We start from the raw sequence: 18367 nt of genomic DNA, 5'->3' as shown, positions 1-18367 counted from the left end.
AGCGGCAGGGTTTAAAGGAGCCACCTTTCAGAAATATGGCAGCAAAAATAATTCATATTTCATAAGAAATTGTATAGCCATTGCACCAAATCTGACGTATAATCATAAACCCATGCCTATTGTTAATTGTTGAAAGTTTGAAATAGGGTTTCAATAATAATATATATAATAATAATATATTATATATAATATAATAATAATATTTCAATAATAATTGATTAATTTATATATACTATTAAAACTGCATGAACCAATTCTTGGGGATGAAATGCAAATGCATTGAAATTGAAGTTAAATACAACTGAACTGTACTTAGGCAATGATTCTGAGCAGAACAAAAATACATTTGGCTCCATTACATCCGCTAAGAATCCAGGATAATTATAGCTCCTCCAGATATACAAAGATCGTAGTGGACTTAATTTAACCACTTCCACAACCTCTTACCAATCGACAGCAATGACTGTCTTATTCAGTCGGGGCGTTGGTGCCATCTTCTGGCATCTTACAGAAAAGCGCAGAAAGAATGAGAATTAGTGAGGAGTGTTTTTGTGTGTATAGCTGAGGAATGGTTGAATGGGTTAAAAGCAAAATGATTTTTTGTTTTTGTTTGTTTTTTATCATTAGTGTGCCATAAAATGGAGTGTTTGTACCATCTGTCTCTTTATCTGCCAGGTAAGGAGCTATTTGGATTAGACACCCTTCACAAGGTGCTGTGGATCAAACTCCTTGAGGAGATGTTTCTGGGAATGCCCAGCGAATACCCATGGGGGGATGAGATGATGCTGTTCCTCAATGTTTATAACGGGGCATTGCTACTACACCCGGAGGATAGTGCTCTTCTCAGGCAGCACACGGCGACCGCCATCAACACTGCGGTGCATTTTAATCACCTGTTCTCACTGAGCGGCTATCAATGGATTCTACCAACCATGCTACAGGTATGCGAGTCTGACGTGATGGAACGGAAATCTGAAAACACAACTACAACGGACATGGACGAGATACATCTGTGAATCTGGTTATACCAAAACGTGCATGTAAAAATCATTGGCACACTCACAAAGTAGACCAAAGGCAACGACACGAAAACAGCGAGTACACTGCGCTTGGATTCAGTAACAGTAAATGATACTTCTCCCAAAATTGCCTTTTAAAACAGAAGGTGGAATGGGCACCTTTATTTGTTCGATTAGATACTGTATGTAATGGCTTGTCTAGGTTTGCAGCCTTAAAAGGCAACATGCTACCTACCGCTCAACAAATCTTGACGTGATGAAGTGTCATAACCACTAAACGAAGCCACAATGTGAATGTGTACTGCGCAAAGTACCCCGTACAAAAACTGAGTCTTCAACAACCATTCAACCATTCAAACTCAACAGAGTTGTTACCAAGAATAGTTTCAATAAAAAAAAATCACAAACTTTTTTTTTAACTGTTTTGAGTAATGTTTGCTCCTCTTGACATCGTTGAAAGTAAGGGACTACCCTCACGAAATTGTAATAATGGTTTGAAATCAATTCAAATGTGTTATTTCTATCGTGGCAGGTTTATGCGGACTATGAAGGCAACCCTCTACTGAGGCAGGGAATCGAGTTCTGCTGCCGTCAGTTCTACATCCTCCACCGCAAGCCTTTCATCCTCCAGTTGTTTGCCAGTGTGGCGCCTCTGCTAGAATTCACTGTAAGACCACGGGCGACCTGAGTCCAAAACAAATGCTTCTGAATACTTTCGAATATCGGATATCTTAATACAACTTTCCTGACTCTAGACTAGCACCAGTAGTGGCCTTTCCAAGGGAGTATCAGCTCAGTGTCTGTTTGACCTTTTGGTGTCTCTGGAAGGCGAGACTCAGGATGCCCTAGATGCATTGGAGCTGGTCAGGGCTGAGAAACCACTGCGTTCTCTGGGTAAACTGGGACTCGAATGGATGGATACTGGATGGATGCTAATGATAACTGGATGGATGGATGGATGGATGGATGGATGGATGGATGGATGGGCATTGTATTTCAATGCACATTGATCCATGACGAAAGTTAACAACATTCAAACATTAAAATGTAAATGTCATCACTTCGTTGTATTTTTTTAGTCACATTTGATCATTGAGTGGAAATAGTTTTATTGTACTACTACCAGTGTATGTTTTGTTGCAGATTTCTGCTACGGCAATGAGGATTTGGCCTTTTCTATTAGTGAAGCCATCAAGCTGTGCGTTACTGTGGTAGCCTATGCGCCCGAGTCCTTCAGAAGGTAAAGCATTCCGCCCTGTTGAATATTCCGGTTGTTTATATCACTTAATCTCTGACTCGAATGTCTGCTTTTGCCTAGCCTGCAAATGCTGATGGTGTTGGAGGCCCTGGTTCCGTGTTACCTCCAAAAGCTAAAAAGTAACACAATGACCATGGAGTCAGCATCTGCCGCCAGGGATGAGATCGCAGCCATTGCCGCTCTGGCCACATCCCTGCAGGCCCTGCTCTACAGCTCAGAGGCCCTGACAAGGTGCCGCACTTGAATGTCATGACTTGGCTGGAGTCGGACTTAAGCAGTCAATTTTAGGGTGTCTTGGCCAACAATTGTGAAAGATGACTTAAATTGTCTTGGGATTCACGTGACCGAATCAAACTATATGAAAAAAAAGATAAATGGATGCTTGTTTTGTGAAAAAAAAAAAAATGTGAATTGTGTTTCTTGATTTACAAATCATTTGACTTACAGTAAGTGATGTCTTGACTCAATTGGCTTGAAATTCAATGAGGACTGGACTTGACCGGTTTGGCACAGTCACTTGGGACTTGCTTGAAAAAGGTTAAGACCCGTGGTTTGTATGACTTAGTCCCTCGTTTAATTAATGTTACGTGCGTTCACAGGCCCATGACTGCACCTCAGATGTCTCGCTGTGACCAAGGCCATAAAAGCGGAACTGCTGCCAACCATACCATGTCAGGAGGAGTCAACACAAGGTCAGAAGCTGTTTGTTTGTATGTTAATTAGGGCGGTACTGTGACCAATAAGTGCCACAATCTACAGACTTTGTAAGATATAAGGACCTTGTTGTGCTGTGATTGTTTTGCTTTGCGTGGAAAGCAGAAGAAAAAAAAAAAAGACATGCAATTTAGCTTCAGCCTCCCTGCCCCTAGATTGTTGTCACAAGCTATAAATCTGCTCCCCATCTGTTTTGAAAAGTTAATGTCATGATTTTTTTGGGCTCCGTTTTTTCCATTTGATCTTTTTCTACTCTTGTGGAGAGTGAGTTGTGAGAACAAGTAATTAATTTAATGATAGAAAATGAATAGGGTGTGCGTGTGATCAAGTTGGCAAAGCAATCTTCTGTGGTATGTACAGTAGTGGTCCAAAAGGAGTCAATAAAGGTTGTAATGTCAGCCACGGGCGTCAAACTCATTTAAAGCAGTTGACTAATGTCAAAAGCTGTAGAAGCTGCTAAATGTGTGGACAAAGATGCACAAAAGGGAAACATTTATTGAGGAGTGTGGTCTTGTACATTGGCTTTCGCTCAGGGACAATCTCCACCTGCTGGAGGAGGGCCAGGGCATGCCGAGGGAGGAGCTTGATGAGCGAATCGCAAGGGAGGAGTTCCGCCGACCTCGAGAGTCCCTCCTAAACATTTGCACGGAATTCTACAAGCACTGCGGGCCGCGTCTGAAAATCCTGCAGAATGTAGCTGGTGAGCCGCGGGTGACGGCGCTGGAGCTGCTTGACATCAAGTCCCATATGAGGTGATGAGGACCCCAACTCCCATAATGAAATTTAGAAACTTTTTGATTGAGTGCTTGCTCTGTGTGGGATTGGTGCTGTCTCCCTATGCGGTGTCTTTGATTGTCAGCGGTGAGGCCAGTTGATTTCATCTTGAGATTACTGCAGTGCTTTGAGATAGTGGTTCTCAACTCTTATTCAATAATGTGAAATGTTTTTTCAGCCAAGTACCGCCTAACTCAATTACAGCTTAATGAAAGAAAAGCAGACACATTTTGGCAAAAGTCACTACAACACAATTTAGCAACACTGTAAGTTACTCGATGTTCCAGTTCATTTACTCTTAAAATGAGAATAAAAAATGTACTCTTCCTGGCATGGTATTAAAACACACTCAATTCAATTGCTGATACCATGTTAAACCATGTTAAAATCTCACGTAACACCGGGTCTGCCTCCATGTACCTCCAGTGGTACACTTACTCCCTTTTGAGAACCACTGCCTTTAAGATACAATTTAATCACCGGAGAGGACCACTCACACAAGTCAAGACAATCATATCTCAAGTCAGCTTTCCCTATTAAAATGCATCATATAGTCATAATAAAATATACGCTTATGATAATTACATCCATCTACATGCGTCGCTCCCCTCTTTCTGTGTACCTTTTTCTATCTACTCTGTCCGGCTAGCGTCTCCATCTCAACCCCAAACCCCAAAGGAAGACACAGAGCCGGCTTTCTTCTGTAGAAATGAAGATAACTTCTGTCAAGAATTTGTGCAACATATGTAAAGAAAAAAAAGCACTTAACTTATGCGTATCCTTCCCAGGCTGGCCGAGATCGGCCACGCCCTACTGAAGCTGGCGCCATACGACACCCTGACCATGGAGAGCCGAGGCCTACGCCGCTACATCATGGAGATGCTTCCCATCACCGACTGGTCTTCTGAAGCCGTGCGTCCCGCTCTCATCCTCATCCTCAAGAGGCTCGACCGCATGTTCAACAAAATCCACAAAATGCCCACGCTCAGGTGCGCTCGCCCACAGGCATTATGCACCAGGTCTGTTCAATCCTACTTTTACTCTCTCTGTCTCCACGTGAGTGTATCGTGCTGTGCCAGTGCCGTGGTGTGTACAGTAGATACAGTATGCGGCTTCTTGGCACTTGCCTTGTTGCGCTGCCTCCGTGGGTGCTGTCCCGTATGCGTTGTCCCATATGTGTTAGCCACCCGGGTCAAGTCTTCCGCCATGAAACTAACTAGACCACAGCGCATTTTGACCAGATTACCAATTTTGATCAGGGGTGGTTAACTTGCTTTACAAAAGGAGCCCATACGCAACACGGCAGCAGGAATAAACAACGTCCGGCACGATATTAAGTACGCCTACAGTTTACAGCTCGTCTAGGTTTTTTGGTCTCCCTATTTAGCTCCGTGAGGAGTTCAACTATTTGTGACAGCTTTCAGTAATATGTAGAGCTGAACCCACTTAGCAACAACCGTGATAATAAATATGCGTATTTGGAATGGACGTTATTAGATTGTGCAGGTTGTGCCTGGTTTGCTTACCCCCGTCCAAACTTTACTATATTATTTCATATTTGCTTGTTTTCCGCAATCATTTTCTGGTTCGTACTAACGTCAGCTGCATCCGGTTTTTGACAAATTGTGAGTTGTGCAATTTAGGTCACAAATGTGCTGCTTTTTAAATCTGTTACAATCATCTGCCAGTTCAAATTAGTTCATCACCAAAGACCTGGAATACACACTGACTTTACAATCTTTTGGGGGGGATTATTATCTGGCAAGTGAAGCATCGTAACACTTTTACAATAATTAAGAACATAATAGAACATTTATTATAGTTTTAAGTGTTCAACTATTTTTATATTCATATATTGTTGATGAAAAGCATCACTCGTGTCACTTTGCACTTCATTTAGGTCTACTTTGTATTATAAAGAAGCAAAAACTGAAGCCCTTATTTATTTAAGCATTATTAGGTTTTATTTACATATATTGTTGACTAGACCATTAAAGTCTGCAACATACAAAGTTACACAATCATAGTTCCAAAACTGGCTGGTCTAATTTTCAGCTCATATTTTCTTCATGGTACATATCTAACCGTTCTGTTTTGATATGCATGCAGTTTTAGAAGGTTTGATTGTTTTATTTTGTAGTTGTAATTACATTATGTAACTCATTATGATCTTCGGTGTGATACTGGTTTGGTTACAGGTGTATGTAGGGCTGTACATTTGATCGAATTTTAATCGCGATCACGATATAGGCTGCCACGATTATTTAAGCTGATGCTCGGCAATATTAACATTTAAAAAGTCAAGCACTTCTGATTACAAGTCAAATCAAGCACTTTGGCATCCTACCACTAGGGGGCAATGTTCTCCACATGTTTCCATGACAAAAGAATCTACTTTTCTCACCCTAATAGATTATAGCTGTATATTGAGCCCCCTTTTGAAATATCCCATTGGTGAAAAATCGGAATAAATTTGCTTTGAAATGACCGAAAATGACATTTTGACAGCTAATTGATTCAAATTTGCTTAAAAGTAAATAATGTGCTTGGTTTTAAGTAGGCTTCATTCTTTTCATTGGTTTGCACTCAAGTAAGTTAGCTGTGTTGCCCTGTGTGCCAAGTTTTTAATCATGTCTTTTGACTTACTTTTATTTATTTATTTGAGTTTATTATTATTATATTTGTAAGTGTCAAGCCTAGAAAGCCTTGTTTATATACTGCTTGTTTTAAAAACGGCACTAAATAGACATGTTGATGAATAACATGACGATTAACCGTGATTAATAATTATGATTTCAATATTGACCAAAATAATCCTGATTATTATTTTGGCCATAATCATGCAGCTCTAGGTGTATGTGTGATGCTGCTCAGGGAGTTTGTGTGAATGCTCAGACGTATCGAAAATTAGAAGGAACAGTGGTATTTGCATAACCATGACGGGCATTCTAAAGCAACTGACTCTAAGGTAACAAGTACGGATTGAACAAAAGGCTTCCGAAGACTCTGCATGTCATGACCATTTGATCAGATTCAAAATTTGTAAATGAATGGAGACAAACTAACTTCTTTCCTTTTAATAGGACCTGAAAGATTTTAGGACTGTCCTATTGAATCCCACCCAACTTTCCAATACGTTGGACAGTATATTATGATCAATTATCTGATATGACACAATTAACAATAATTGACAATTAACAATATGACACACAAAAGTACTTTGATGACTTGGTTCAGTTGTTCAAATCCGTGGCATAGCTTCCCTTGGCAGCTGCGCGAACAAAGACGTAAAAGAGGAGGAACATACTAAAACGCAAAATTTGAGATGGCTACCAGTACAGTTCCATGACTGAGACTAGACCCACATGTCGTGTGCATCACATCAGGGCCTGTTGCTGCACTGTGCGCTACATTTGTGAGCTTTTCAGTCTATGCCGCCAGTGTGAATTGGATTGTGAGAGGGAATTTTGGAATCGGTGAGCATCTTTCAGCATTTGTCTGGCCTGACTATGTGTATGGTGGGTGGTGGGGATTGTGGCGGCCTGTGCTGCTTGCTTCTGTGGTTTCCAGGAGACAGGTGGAGTGGGAAGCGGCCAGCAACCTGATTGAGGGCATTTGCCTTACACTCCAGCGACAGCCAATCATCTCTTTCCTCCCTCACCTCCGTTCACTCATCAACGTCTGTGTCAACCTGGTATGAAAAGCACTAGGCGTTTTTTTTATTCCTGTTGTCGTTTTTTGGGGGGATATAGCTCTGGCTTGCAGGATGTATTTGATGTGAAAACATATTAGTAACTTTGCTTATCAGTTGTGTCCATAAGTTGAACATTTCACACTGCCTTTGAGGCCATGAATGTGTATAGGCTGAATCTACGTACCTGATACGTATACATACTTCTGTGTGATGCTATCACGTCTTTATACATTTTGATATGCGGTACTTTATATGTCTTTACAATACCTTTGATTTTTCTTCACCTGTGAAGCCCTTTCAGACTGTGGTCATTCAGGCCTATACAAATAAACATGACTTATACTGTATTTATTTTGATCTTTTAAAGTTCGTGCAGTTCAAGGCAGAAGTTGACTTTCTTATTTTTACATTTTAAATCATTCTCAATTTATTTTGTACAGGTCAACGCTCAAGAGTGTATTTAGGCTTTGAGAATTATTATGTACATGTAGAAAATGGGGTAACAATAATTCTTCTTGCTTTCTTTTTACCGTGATTTTCAGTTCAAAATAAGTTACTTCTAATTTGCCACATTAACTGCCATCAATGGCGAAAGATGTAAAAAAAAAAATAAAATAAATAAAATCAATCTTTACTGGGCTGGCAATGAACATGTTAATGGAAAAACATCCAACTCGGTGTTATTAACAGTACATTGAGTATATCATGTTCTTACTGGCCTGGCCCCTGAACTACAATGACGAGCATTTGGATTCTTGCGTACAGGTTATGGGGGTGGTGGGCCCATCCAGTGTTGCAGATGGCTTACCTCTGCTCCACCTCAGCCCTTATCTCTCCCCGCCACTCCCTTTCAGTACAGCGGTGGTGCGGTTGGTCGCCTTACAAATCCAGGTAGGGTTCGCAACGTACACATAACACACAAGATATAAGTTTGAGCAAAGTTGCCAGATGTATTGCTCGGTTTGCCGACGGACCGACGAATGACAGGAATGCTAAAAAAAATGGCAAATTTAAAATGTCTGCATTGCAATTTTCATCCATCGTCATAATTGTCGCAATACACATTACATCAGATATCTGTCCGTCAGTTTACCACGTCCCTTTTTACTTAACTGATATTTATCTGCTGTATTGCTGCACCTTTATAGTGCAAACTGCAATCAACATACGGTCAATGTGACAATATTCACTTTACTGTATCACTAAGCAGTGGAGAAATATATTCAATTGGGTGATTAAACTGGGTTAGTTCAGTTCACTACTTGTCATACACAGCTGACTTTATCTGAGATTTACAGTGTTTGTATTTGCTCCCAATCTTAGTCCCGGTTTCAGGTTTCTTACTGCTAAGAGCATCCTGGGATGGGTTTCAAATAACCCATGAATGCAGAACAAATTTGCATTCTTTCTCTGATTGGCTCTTGGCCAGGAAAAGCAAGATTGAAGTTTTTTAATAAACTAACTCAACTAATGAAAGACATTTTTTCGTAAGGGTTTGCTTAGGGTTAGTCTTGTTTTTGTAGTGTATGTGACAGATGAAACTTTAACAACAAATTTACTCAAATGTTAATGAAACTGTCTTTTTTTGCTGTTAGGGCAGTTGTACTCTCGTGCCCTGCATTAAACATGATGGTGTATTATAGTCCATGGTTAAACCCCTTAGCTGGCTTTGCTTTCGTGTTACACTTATATTACTGTGTTTTGTTTCAAATGCAAAACCATAGACATAATGTTAACTTTATGTGTAAGTACTAGAGAAAAACAAATTGATATGAGTGCAGACAGAAGTATAGCAGCACCTGACGAATGACGGACCAGAAAAAAACAAAAATCAAATGTCCTCTAGTGGTGGCGAAAGGTTGGGTAAGAATACACCGATGGACTTACGGATGGACGATTACAATTTTTTCTGACTAATAATGACAGACCGACGGTGACGGAAAGGGGACGAATGAAGAATGTCGCAACAGCAAAAAAAAAAAAAAAAAATGTAAGTTGCCCTCCTCAGTTAGATAATGATTAATAGTACAAATGATGATTCTACAAAGACGGAAAATAAGATTGTTACAGATTGCATAAAGTTGAATGATACATTTTAGTGTTCAATCCATATTGAATACAAACAGAGCTATATAAACAAGATTTTTTCCAAAATAAGTCTTGCACGACCATCATCACTTGCCTCAAAATGTGTTCAATCAATGCATGGTGCACACCAGCAAGCAGCTCTCAGTTGCATGTGTTTGTGCATAAAAGGAGGACGCCCTGATAATTTAGGCCTGCATTCATAGGGAAGACCAACTAAACCGTAGACTAAATTGATACTATGAGGGTAGTGGCTACAACTGCTCGCTGGTTGCTAACTAATCAAGCCTGTTTATCGTTGCAGCTTCTAAACAGTTTTCACATGTATCACATTATAATTTGAGGATACACCTTTAAAAATGATTTAGTAAACTTTAGCTAGCTAACCCTGTCTCACCCAGCTTTGGAAGTTTTCAAGTCTCTCCCCCCTTGTAGCCCTCAGACTAGTACCGGCATGTAAATGCGGAGAAAGCATTGTGAACCTAAATCTCAATGTTTAAACATCATTGTTTTTGTTTCACATATTTACATGTGAGAGACTGATCTTTCGGTGCATAGTCGTTGAGTTCAAGGCTAGGTGGTTTCCTTTTTTCTACCAACGCACCAAATCGAGTCATTTGATTTGTTATTGTGGTTTTTATTGTTGTTTTGGGTTTTATCCCCAAGAATAGGTTTAAAAATGAGAACAATTGTGATTTTCTTAGTCATAAGGATCATAAAGGTAATATAGCTTAACTCTCAGTGGTGTCATTGTGACTCATGCTCTCTTAAACTAGAGATTTTAAAGCAGCTCTTGGTTTTGGTTTTCTGCACAGGCATTGAAGGAAGACTTCCCTCTGGGCCATGTGATCTCACCATTTACCAATCAGGAGAGACGAGAGGGGATGTTACTAAACTTGCTGATTCCTTTTGTGCTCACTGTTGGGTCTGGAAGCAAAGGTATAATTTTCTCATCATCTTTGTTTTCATAATTCTTAATTTCGCAATTTGTCAATACCCTACAACAGAAAAATGATGAGTCTATTCAAAATGTAAACGTGTTCTTTATAGACAGCCCCCACCTTGAGCAGCCGGAGATATTCCTGCTCCTGCAGACAGTTATCAATATTCTTCTACCACCTCGCATTATCTCCACGTCTCGCACCAAGAACTTCATGTTAGACGCTTCACCGGCTCACTGCTCCACCCCTGGTGACACAGGGAAGGATCTCCGTAGAGAGGGTTTGGCTGAGTCCACTAGCCAAGCGGCGTATCTGGGTACTTGTTGACTGATGGTGTATTGCACCGGTTCTCTGTGTTTAGCAAGGAAATATTGTCCTAAGGGCCTTCAATAATTCTTCTAGCCATTAAACATAACGCAGCCATCTCAGTTGAAACAAAAAAAAAAAAATCACAATAACCGATGAATATATTTAAAGAAAAAACATATTATTATTCAAAAATATGAGTAATAATATGATATTAACCCCTGAGGGAAATTTTGACCCTACTCTGGCTTTTTGACTTGTGATTTCAAAGGAAAAGCATACAAAAAAAACACTCGGAGGCTAAAATAAGGCATAGATTGTCAAAACATGATGACTTTCAATATGCCACGCTGCCTTCCCTTATAAATGCTTGCAAACGGGAGGTCTTGCGGTACATCCTATAAGTGTAAAATTTAGGGCTCATTTACGGCCATTCAAAATTTGAAATACTGTATTGTCAATTTTGGACATATTCAAAACCCAATGTTTTATTATATGTTTCCCCCGATTTTTGCATCAATTCTTTCAACGGCGTCTCGTGAATGGGGCACAATAGAATTTTTTGTGTTGACACCCCAAAATCACCAGGCAGCGCTAACGGCCAACTTATGACATTTGCAAGTCTTTCAATGACTTTGATGATTGGCTTAGCCTGGACTCCCATAATGCAAAAGTCTTCAAAAGTCAGTTCACGTTAAAAAGAACAAAAATTAAAAAAAAAAAAAAAAAATATATATATATATATATATATATATATATATATATATATATATATATATATATATATATATATATATATATATATATATATATATATATATTTTTTTTTTTTTTTTTTTTTAACAATGTTATGAGGCTTTCTAAGTCAGCCCAATTTGGGTGATAATAAGGCCAGGCTAGTGAAAATTTCCTGGACACCCAGGGGTTAAAGTTGATGTTTAGGGAGTGGAGGGGGTCATATTTTATCTAGTGACAGTGAAAAACGGTATTCTTGTAATAGTTCGCTATAGTTCTTTAAGAATGTCTTTATTTTTGGGAGGGGGAGTATAATTTGGGGGGGACCATTCTTTTTTGTTTTTGACTATTTTAGAAAAATATAGCTTTTGATTGGCCAAAAACTACAATCAGCATAATAGCACCGTTACTTGGTTGTAGTTGACCAGTTTTTGAAAACAAGAGTTTAGAAAAAAATCAGTCCATTTGTCTGTATCTTTATGGATGATAATGACGCACTTGAATGATCATCCACAAAGACATTTTTAGAAAGAGTGTCACAATTTCTTTTTTTTTTTTTCATTGATGTATTAATAGTTCTCGTATGCCCGGCACTTATATATCTTAGGTCTATCAATTTGTGGATATGCATATGAAACGATTTGGTATCATTTATTTAGAAATTTGAGAACCTCCGGTATAGCGTGTTTGTAGTCTTCATCCCCCTTTCTTTTATCCACAGCTCTGAAAGTCGTATTGGTGTGCTTCGAGCGCACTCTTGGGAACCAGTGGTATCGGCTGAGCCTGCAGGTGAAAGAAATGGCCCTCAGGAAGGTGGGCGGCCTTGCCTTCTGGGACTTCATTGACTTTATTGTGCGAACCCGCATCCCCATCTTTGTCCTGTTGAGGCCCTTCATACAGTGCAAGGTGAAGGACCACTGCCGGATTTCCTTCATTCGTTTCAGACACTCGCATGTCCCCGCGGTCTTATATCCTATTCTTTCTAGTTACTGACGCAACCCGCTGACTCCCAGGAAGAGATCACAGCACGTCACCACATCGCCGACCAGCTTGAGCGGCGTTTTATCCCGCGCCCTCTTTGCAAGAGCTCCCTTTTTGCCGAATTCAACAATGAACTCAAAATCCTCAAGGAGGCTGTCCATAGCGGCTCTGGTCAGAATCTTTCACCGCAATGGTTCGACTGGTATTCTCTGAGCATAAATCCAACTCATGCCGTGTTCCCGTAGCATACCAGGGCAAAACGTCTATCAGCACAGTGGGCACCTCCACGTCGGCCTACCGCCTCAGTTTGGCCACGATGTCGCGCTCCAACACAGGCACGGGCACTGTTTGGGAGCAGGACAGCCAACCCTCCCGCCAGCCTTCGCAGGACACGCTCAGCCGCACTGATGAGGACGATGAAGAAAGTCGGAGACATTTGACCTTTAATTGCATATTCAGTATTACACTTGTTAGTGCCGTAGGTCTCACTGCACGCACGTATGGCTTGACCTCTGGTATGCTCTCCCTCCAGACGATTCCATAAGTATCCCCAGTGTCGTGAGTGAGCATGAGGCCTTCTTGCCAAGGCTTATATCAGAGCGCCGATTTTCCAGCCATGCCACTGGCTCGGCCGCTCTGCAACCTGAGGCTCCTCGGAGCACCATGCTGCCCAGCCACAGGTAACAATTGGAATGAATCTTGTGCTGTTGTAGAGGCCGAGTCGGTCAGACTTAGATGAAGAACTTACATTGTGTATTTAAGTAAAAAAGGAGCGTTTGAAAAAAAAAAAAATATATATATATATATATATATATATATATATATATATATATATATATATATATATATATATACTGTATATAGCCTATCCTGTAATTACCAGTATATAAAAGTGGAGAAAAAAAAAAAACAAGCTGGGAATATGAATCATTCCCTATTATCAGTCGGAACAGTCAAAACTTATACAGTATTATGAAAGTGGGGGAAAAAATAATATCGGGTCGGGTGTTTTAAGTCAGTTTCGCGCCCGAGGTTGGCTTTTATTACACAAAAATACAAGACTAAGAACTATAAAGCTCATCCCCTCCAAATCCTCATCCTCATTTTGGGTGCGTTTGTTGCATTATTTTCCAAATGCGACCTTTCTTATAATGAAGCGATCAACAGCTCACCTAGTCCTGCCTGTTGCGCTGAACTACGTCATTTTGGAACACTCTGAATAACTGAACATTAGAACAACTCTCAGAGTTTCTGGAGTGAAATAGTGCACACTAGGAAAGTCATTCCGAACACATGCACGCTCAGAGAGTTGTTTGGGCAAATGAAGGAATTTCAGAACACTACATCGGGAGCAGGGAGTTTTTGTGCCAGTCCAAGCTCTACAGTAATTTTAATTGGTACAACCTGAGTAGAAATTGCAGGACCAGCCAGCAACCTGAGTAGAAATTGCAGGACCAGCCAGCCTATATTATAAAAAAAAAAAAAAAAAAAAAAAAGTAGTAGTCAGGTGGAAGTCAGGCTAAGCCATTCAATAAAGTAATTGAAAGGCTTGCAAAAGTTATAAGTTGTCCACTAGCGCCCTCCGGTGGTTTGAGGGTCTCAACACAAACATTTCCATTGCGCCCTGTTCGCGAGTTGCCATTGAAAGGCTCAAAGGAAAAATGCAAGATAAGACATCAGGATTTCAACATATCCAAAACGGACAATATTTCCAATTTTGAATGGCAGTAAATGAGCCCTAAATTTGACACCTATAAGGTGTACCTCTCGACCTTCCGTTTGCAAGCATTTAGAAGGGACAGCAGGACGGCATATTGAAAGTAGACATGTTTTGACAATCTATGCAATATTTTAGCCTCCGAGTGTTTTTGTTTTGTTTGTTTTTTTGGTATGTTTTTCCTTTGGTATCACACATCAAAAACATTTAAAAGCCCGAGTTGGGTCATAATTTCCCCCAGGGGTTAAAAAGCTACAGGTCTCCCTAGCCACCAGGAGGTGATGTGGGTGCTGATGGATGTGGACTTAACAACGTCAACTCCCGCTCTCCCCCTCCGCCTCCCCCTTTTTACAGTGAACCCAATGTGCTAGATGAGTCCCAGGGTCTTCTTCAAGAGGGTAACCTCTCTAGGTACAGTGCCCCCCCCACCCTCTTTCTGTGTGTGTCCGGTTCATCTGTCCAGCAGTGGGAGGGTCTTGGCCTCCAGACGGCCCTCCTCTATTGGCTGCCTTTCCGTTCGATCACTCATGCACATCCAATCCAGTCACCTCGGCCCGTCACACTCCTCCCGCCCACTTACCCGTTTCTTTCTCTGTCGGTAAAGTGTGAGTTTGTCTCTGTCCCTTGTCCCTTCACCCCAAATCCCCGAGCTCTGCACTGACCCTCATCTTCTCGGCTCATCGGCTGCGCTATTCTAACCAGGCTTCCCCTCCCCCACCAAATACAATCCTAACGTTTGCGGGTCCTGGCCTGGGGTCAAGGTGCTCTTTTCCTTTTTCTGTTAAGCTGTGGGTCTTTCGAGCCATCATCGGTGCCATGTTGTGTCACATTGTTTACATGTCTATCAGGCTTCCCGCTGATCAAATTGGGCGTCCAGCTGTGGATACCAATCTGTCGGGGCAAGGGGGCGAACTGCGGTAGCAACCCCAGCACGTGTTGGCCTTTTTCTCTTTTTATTTGAACTATTTCCTTATTCATTAGGTCAAGTGCATATGAGGTTGCTACTTCAGCCCCCCTCCCTCCCCTGTTGTGTTTGAATCATAGCAAACTATGTGTGTCGTGTAGTGTCTGAGTAGAATAGCGGCTGACGAGAGTTGCTGCAAAGGTGGCCGGGCGCTGTTTGTTTGTTGGTTTGTTTCTTTATTTGTTTGTTTTTGCTCTGATTGCATGTCAGTCACACGCGTGTTATACGTGTGTGCATGTGTGTGTTACGTTTGTTACTAGGGTTGCCAGTGTCCAGAGTGAGCCCGGTCAGCAAAACCTACTCATCCAGCCTCCGCTGGGGAGGAAGCGAGGCCTGAGACAGGTAAACAGTTTTGAAACTTTTGGGGGGTTTGCTCTAAAAATTGATTGGTCAAATTTACCCTGCTCATTGTTCCGTGGGAAGGATTTGGATAAAAGCTTTTTAACGCAGTGTTTTGCATTTCCTCTTGTTGCTTACGGCGATAGCGGAGGAGCAGATGGTTTGACTGTAAAAGCAAAATCATGCTCAGGTGCTCCAGCAACACCAACATAACATGGTGTTGTTGTAAATAGTGGCGGTGTTTGGCAAGAGTATGCAGATATTTCTGGAAAGGCGTGTTTTGGATCGGATGGATTCAAAGCTCCATGTTAGACAAATGAGGCAAGGACAGAACTCTTTGCAGCTTTAACTGCCTCTTAAGGAATTTAGTCTAGGTCAAAGTTTTCCAGTAAAATTTCAACCGATTCTTTCAAACAAGGCTTAATCGTTGGACCTATGACTCATTCGAACCCTTTGCATGGCAAAGGAGGTGTGATGTGATCACCTGTTGCACTTTGCTACGATAGCCTTTTCTTTTTCTCGTTATATCTTCTAGTTGCGGCGCCCCCTGTTGTCCATTCCAAAGAATGAACCCCGTGGTCGGTCTGGGGCTCGTCTCTCTACAACTCGCAGGAGCATCCAACCCAAAAATAAACCACTGGGTAAGAGCACCCCTCTCCAGAGGTAAACGCTGTACAGAGGCAATGAATCAGCTCAAATTAGTGGTCAAACTTACTGTGGCCCAAATTTGAATAGGTATCATGTGGCTAGGTTCACACTGCAGGGCTTAATGCTCAATTCCGTTTGTTTGTTGGTGTGAGGTTGTTCACATTTGGCAATAAATGTGACCTGTATGTGTCCAGTGTTTGAAGGCAAAACAGCCTAAAAGTTTCCCGCACTGCAAGCCTGGCGATGTTGAAATGGCTGTCATAGCGGAGACAGAATATTTTCAATCTGTTAAATTTGCTCGCTCCGAGCGGGTAAGAACGAGAGCGGGAAAGAGACAAAACACACATTGCCTTTTTTAGGTCACAATTTTGACATTTGTTTCTTGTTTGTTATGTGCAAGTCGGATGAATGCGACCTGGCCGTTCAGACTGAAAGCGCATGTCAAAATATGGGATACGTATGGGATTTAGTACCACATACCCAAGTGGCCTGGGTCGCAGTTGAAAAAAACCAGATCTGTGTCAGATCTGCCATCAAAATTTAAATACAGGTCGGATAGGGGCAAAAAAAACCTAATTGGGTCACTTAAGGCCGCGGTGTGAACATAGCCACAGTGGGCACTCCTGTCTTCCCTTTCACACCCCGTGTCTGTTCCAATGTTTCATGTATCCCCGGTTACCAAACTGACATTCTCACTCTGTTCTGTCCCATGCTTTTTTGTTTCAAAATAAAGAAACTTTAGTGGACTGTGAAGGTGAGACGCCCCCCTTAACCTTTTCTCTCCACCCCGCAATGGCTCACCCCTCTCTCTGCAACCTCACCCAGTAGGGCGCTCTGCATGTCTGTCTTGCACCCCTTCCGAAGTCCCCGCCTACCGCCCCTGCCTCCTTTAGTGATGCTGATGTTCTTGACTGTCGGAAGACTTTCAAGATCTTGACCTTGTACAAATGCTTGTGTACCATTAGCAGCGCAAGGAGACCAAAAGAGGTCAGTCACCTTCACGGAAATACAAGGGGAGCAAACGTCCGTGGGAGGCAGCAAGGCTTTGAGTCCCAGCGGCGCCGATGTTCCCACTGAGGACAGGAAGACCGATCATGCCGCGTTCAGGCCCCCGACGCTGGAAGTGCCCCATGCTTCGTCAGCCACCATTATGGCCGATCTGCACACCCCAGCAAAAACACAGGTGACAATGCCTCTACTTTTTTGGGGGGGTTCTCAAATTAGGGGTCCAAGGACCAGCGATAATTTCTAGCATCAGGTTTGTTTGTTTTCCAATTTAAAACAATTCAACAACACGTTTCACAAAAGAAAGAATCAAATTCAAATGAATTGAATGATTACCCAATGTTACCAGTAGCTGTGTACTGTACTGCTTCCACTAACAACATGGCTGTGAACTGATCAATGTTGGGCAAGTTACTTCAAAACTGTAATGCATTATTTACTTCTTATTACAGTCAGTTCAAAGTAATTAGTTACATTATAATATTACTGTATTTGAAAGGTAAGGCATTGTTACTATTACTATTATACTGCATTACTTTAATATTACTCTCACCAACGTAACTGGAAATATGGATTTGCCATTCTAAATGTAGCTCAATACGCTCATTACACATCCAGGGGATGGTTGGCTTCAGCCTAAAAACAGTACCAATCATTTAATCTGCGTTGTGTTGTAAACATTTAAAGATGAGAAACAAAATATTTTTTTAATCCCTTTATTACGTAGCTTCGCAGCAGTGATGCATTATTTATGCTTTAGGCAGAAACAGTTAGTGCATTCCACAATTTCAATGGTAATATTCAAATAGAAATTCAGTCGGCTAGGTTAGGGACAGACATGTCCAAAGTACATGATTTGAGTGAGGCTTACATTAGCAGCCGGCCTACACCGTTATTGTGTTTAACATGAGTTTTTGTATGCTTCATCTTGATACACATTGACCAGAACTATTTAACAAGTATTATTATTAGCAACTGTACAGTGAAAATTAGTGTTAGCTTACCTTGTCATTATTGTTACTTGCGACAGAGATCTCGCTGACAAGGTCTCGAAATGTTGGCAAGCCACTGTGTAAAGCAGCAGTATATCTTCTACGTTTGACGTACTGCGCCGCGAGTCTTCTAACCTCTTGAGGTCGAAGGGGCATCCCTGCAGGAGAGATCGCTAATTTTGCCTGCTTTGTTTT

The 18367-nt window shown here is 41.4% G+C and overlaps 1 protein-coding gene across 18 annotated transcripts in view; it reads left to right on the top strand.

The window, feature by feature from the left end:
- The window catches only part of unc80 (unc-80 homolog (C. elegans)), a 54591-nt gene that overhangs the window by 34860 nt on the left and 1364 nt on the right, over nucleotides 1-18367 (top strand). For 8 of the 18 annotated variants that reach the window (XM_088437101.1, XM_088437127.1, XM_088437075.1 and 5 more), the window contains 21 exons: nucleotides 676-941; nucleotides 1552-1686; nucleotides 1775-1913; nucleotides 2163-2259; nucleotides 2338-2508; nucleotides 2877-2969; nucleotides 3525-3743; nucleotides 4554-4784; nucleotides 7336-7459; nucleotides 8225-8350; nucleotides 10360-10483; nucleotides 10595-10801; nucleotides 12248-12432; nucleotides 12513-12678; nucleotides 12753-12932; nucleotides 13040-13187; nucleotides 14579-14635; nucleotides 15449-15530; nucleotides 16063-16168; nucleotides 16909-16929; nucleotides 17141-17358. In XM_088437101.1, the coding sequence (XP_088293227.1) occupies nucleotides 676-941; nucleotides 1552-1686; nucleotides 1775-1913; nucleotides 2163-2259; nucleotides 2338-2508; nucleotides 2877-2969; nucleotides 3525-3743; nucleotides 4554-4784; nucleotides 7336-7459; nucleotides 8225-8350; nucleotides 10360-10483; nucleotides 10595-10801; nucleotides 12248-12432; nucleotides 12513-12678; nucleotides 12753-12932; nucleotides 13040-13187; nucleotides 14579-14635; nucleotides 15449-15530; nucleotides 16063-16168; nucleotides 16909-16929; nucleotides 17141-17358 (3095 nt within the window). The remainder of the gene's footprint in view (nucleotides 1-675; nucleotides 942-1551; nucleotides 1687-1774; nucleotides 1914-2162; nucleotides 2260-2337; nucleotides 2509-2876; nucleotides 2970-3524; nucleotides 3744-4553; nucleotides 4785-7335; nucleotides 7460-8224; nucleotides 8351-10359; nucleotides 10484-10594; nucleotides 10802-12247; nucleotides 12433-12512; nucleotides 12679-12752; nucleotides 12933-13039; nucleotides 13188-14578; nucleotides 14636-15448; nucleotides 15531-16062; nucleotides 16169-16908; nucleotides 16930-17140; nucleotides 17359-18367) is intronic. The other 10 variants (XM_088437137.1, XM_088437146.1, XM_088437048.1 and 7 more) reach the window with 6 other exon arrangements.

The sequence above is a fragment of the Hippichthys cyanospilos genome, chromosome 2 (genome assembly GCF_059441005.1).
Source record: "Hippichthys cyanospilos isolate Australia breed blue-spotted pipefish chromosome 2, RoL_Hcya_1.0, whole genome shotgun sequence".
In the NCBI taxonomy this organism is placed as follows: Eukaryota; Metazoa; Chordata; class Actinopteri; order Syngnathiformes; family Syngnathidae; genus Hippichthys; species Hippichthys cyanospilos.
The sequence above is the reverse complement of the archived record's forward strand: the minus strand, read 5'-3'. Positions and strand labels throughout refer to the sequence as shown.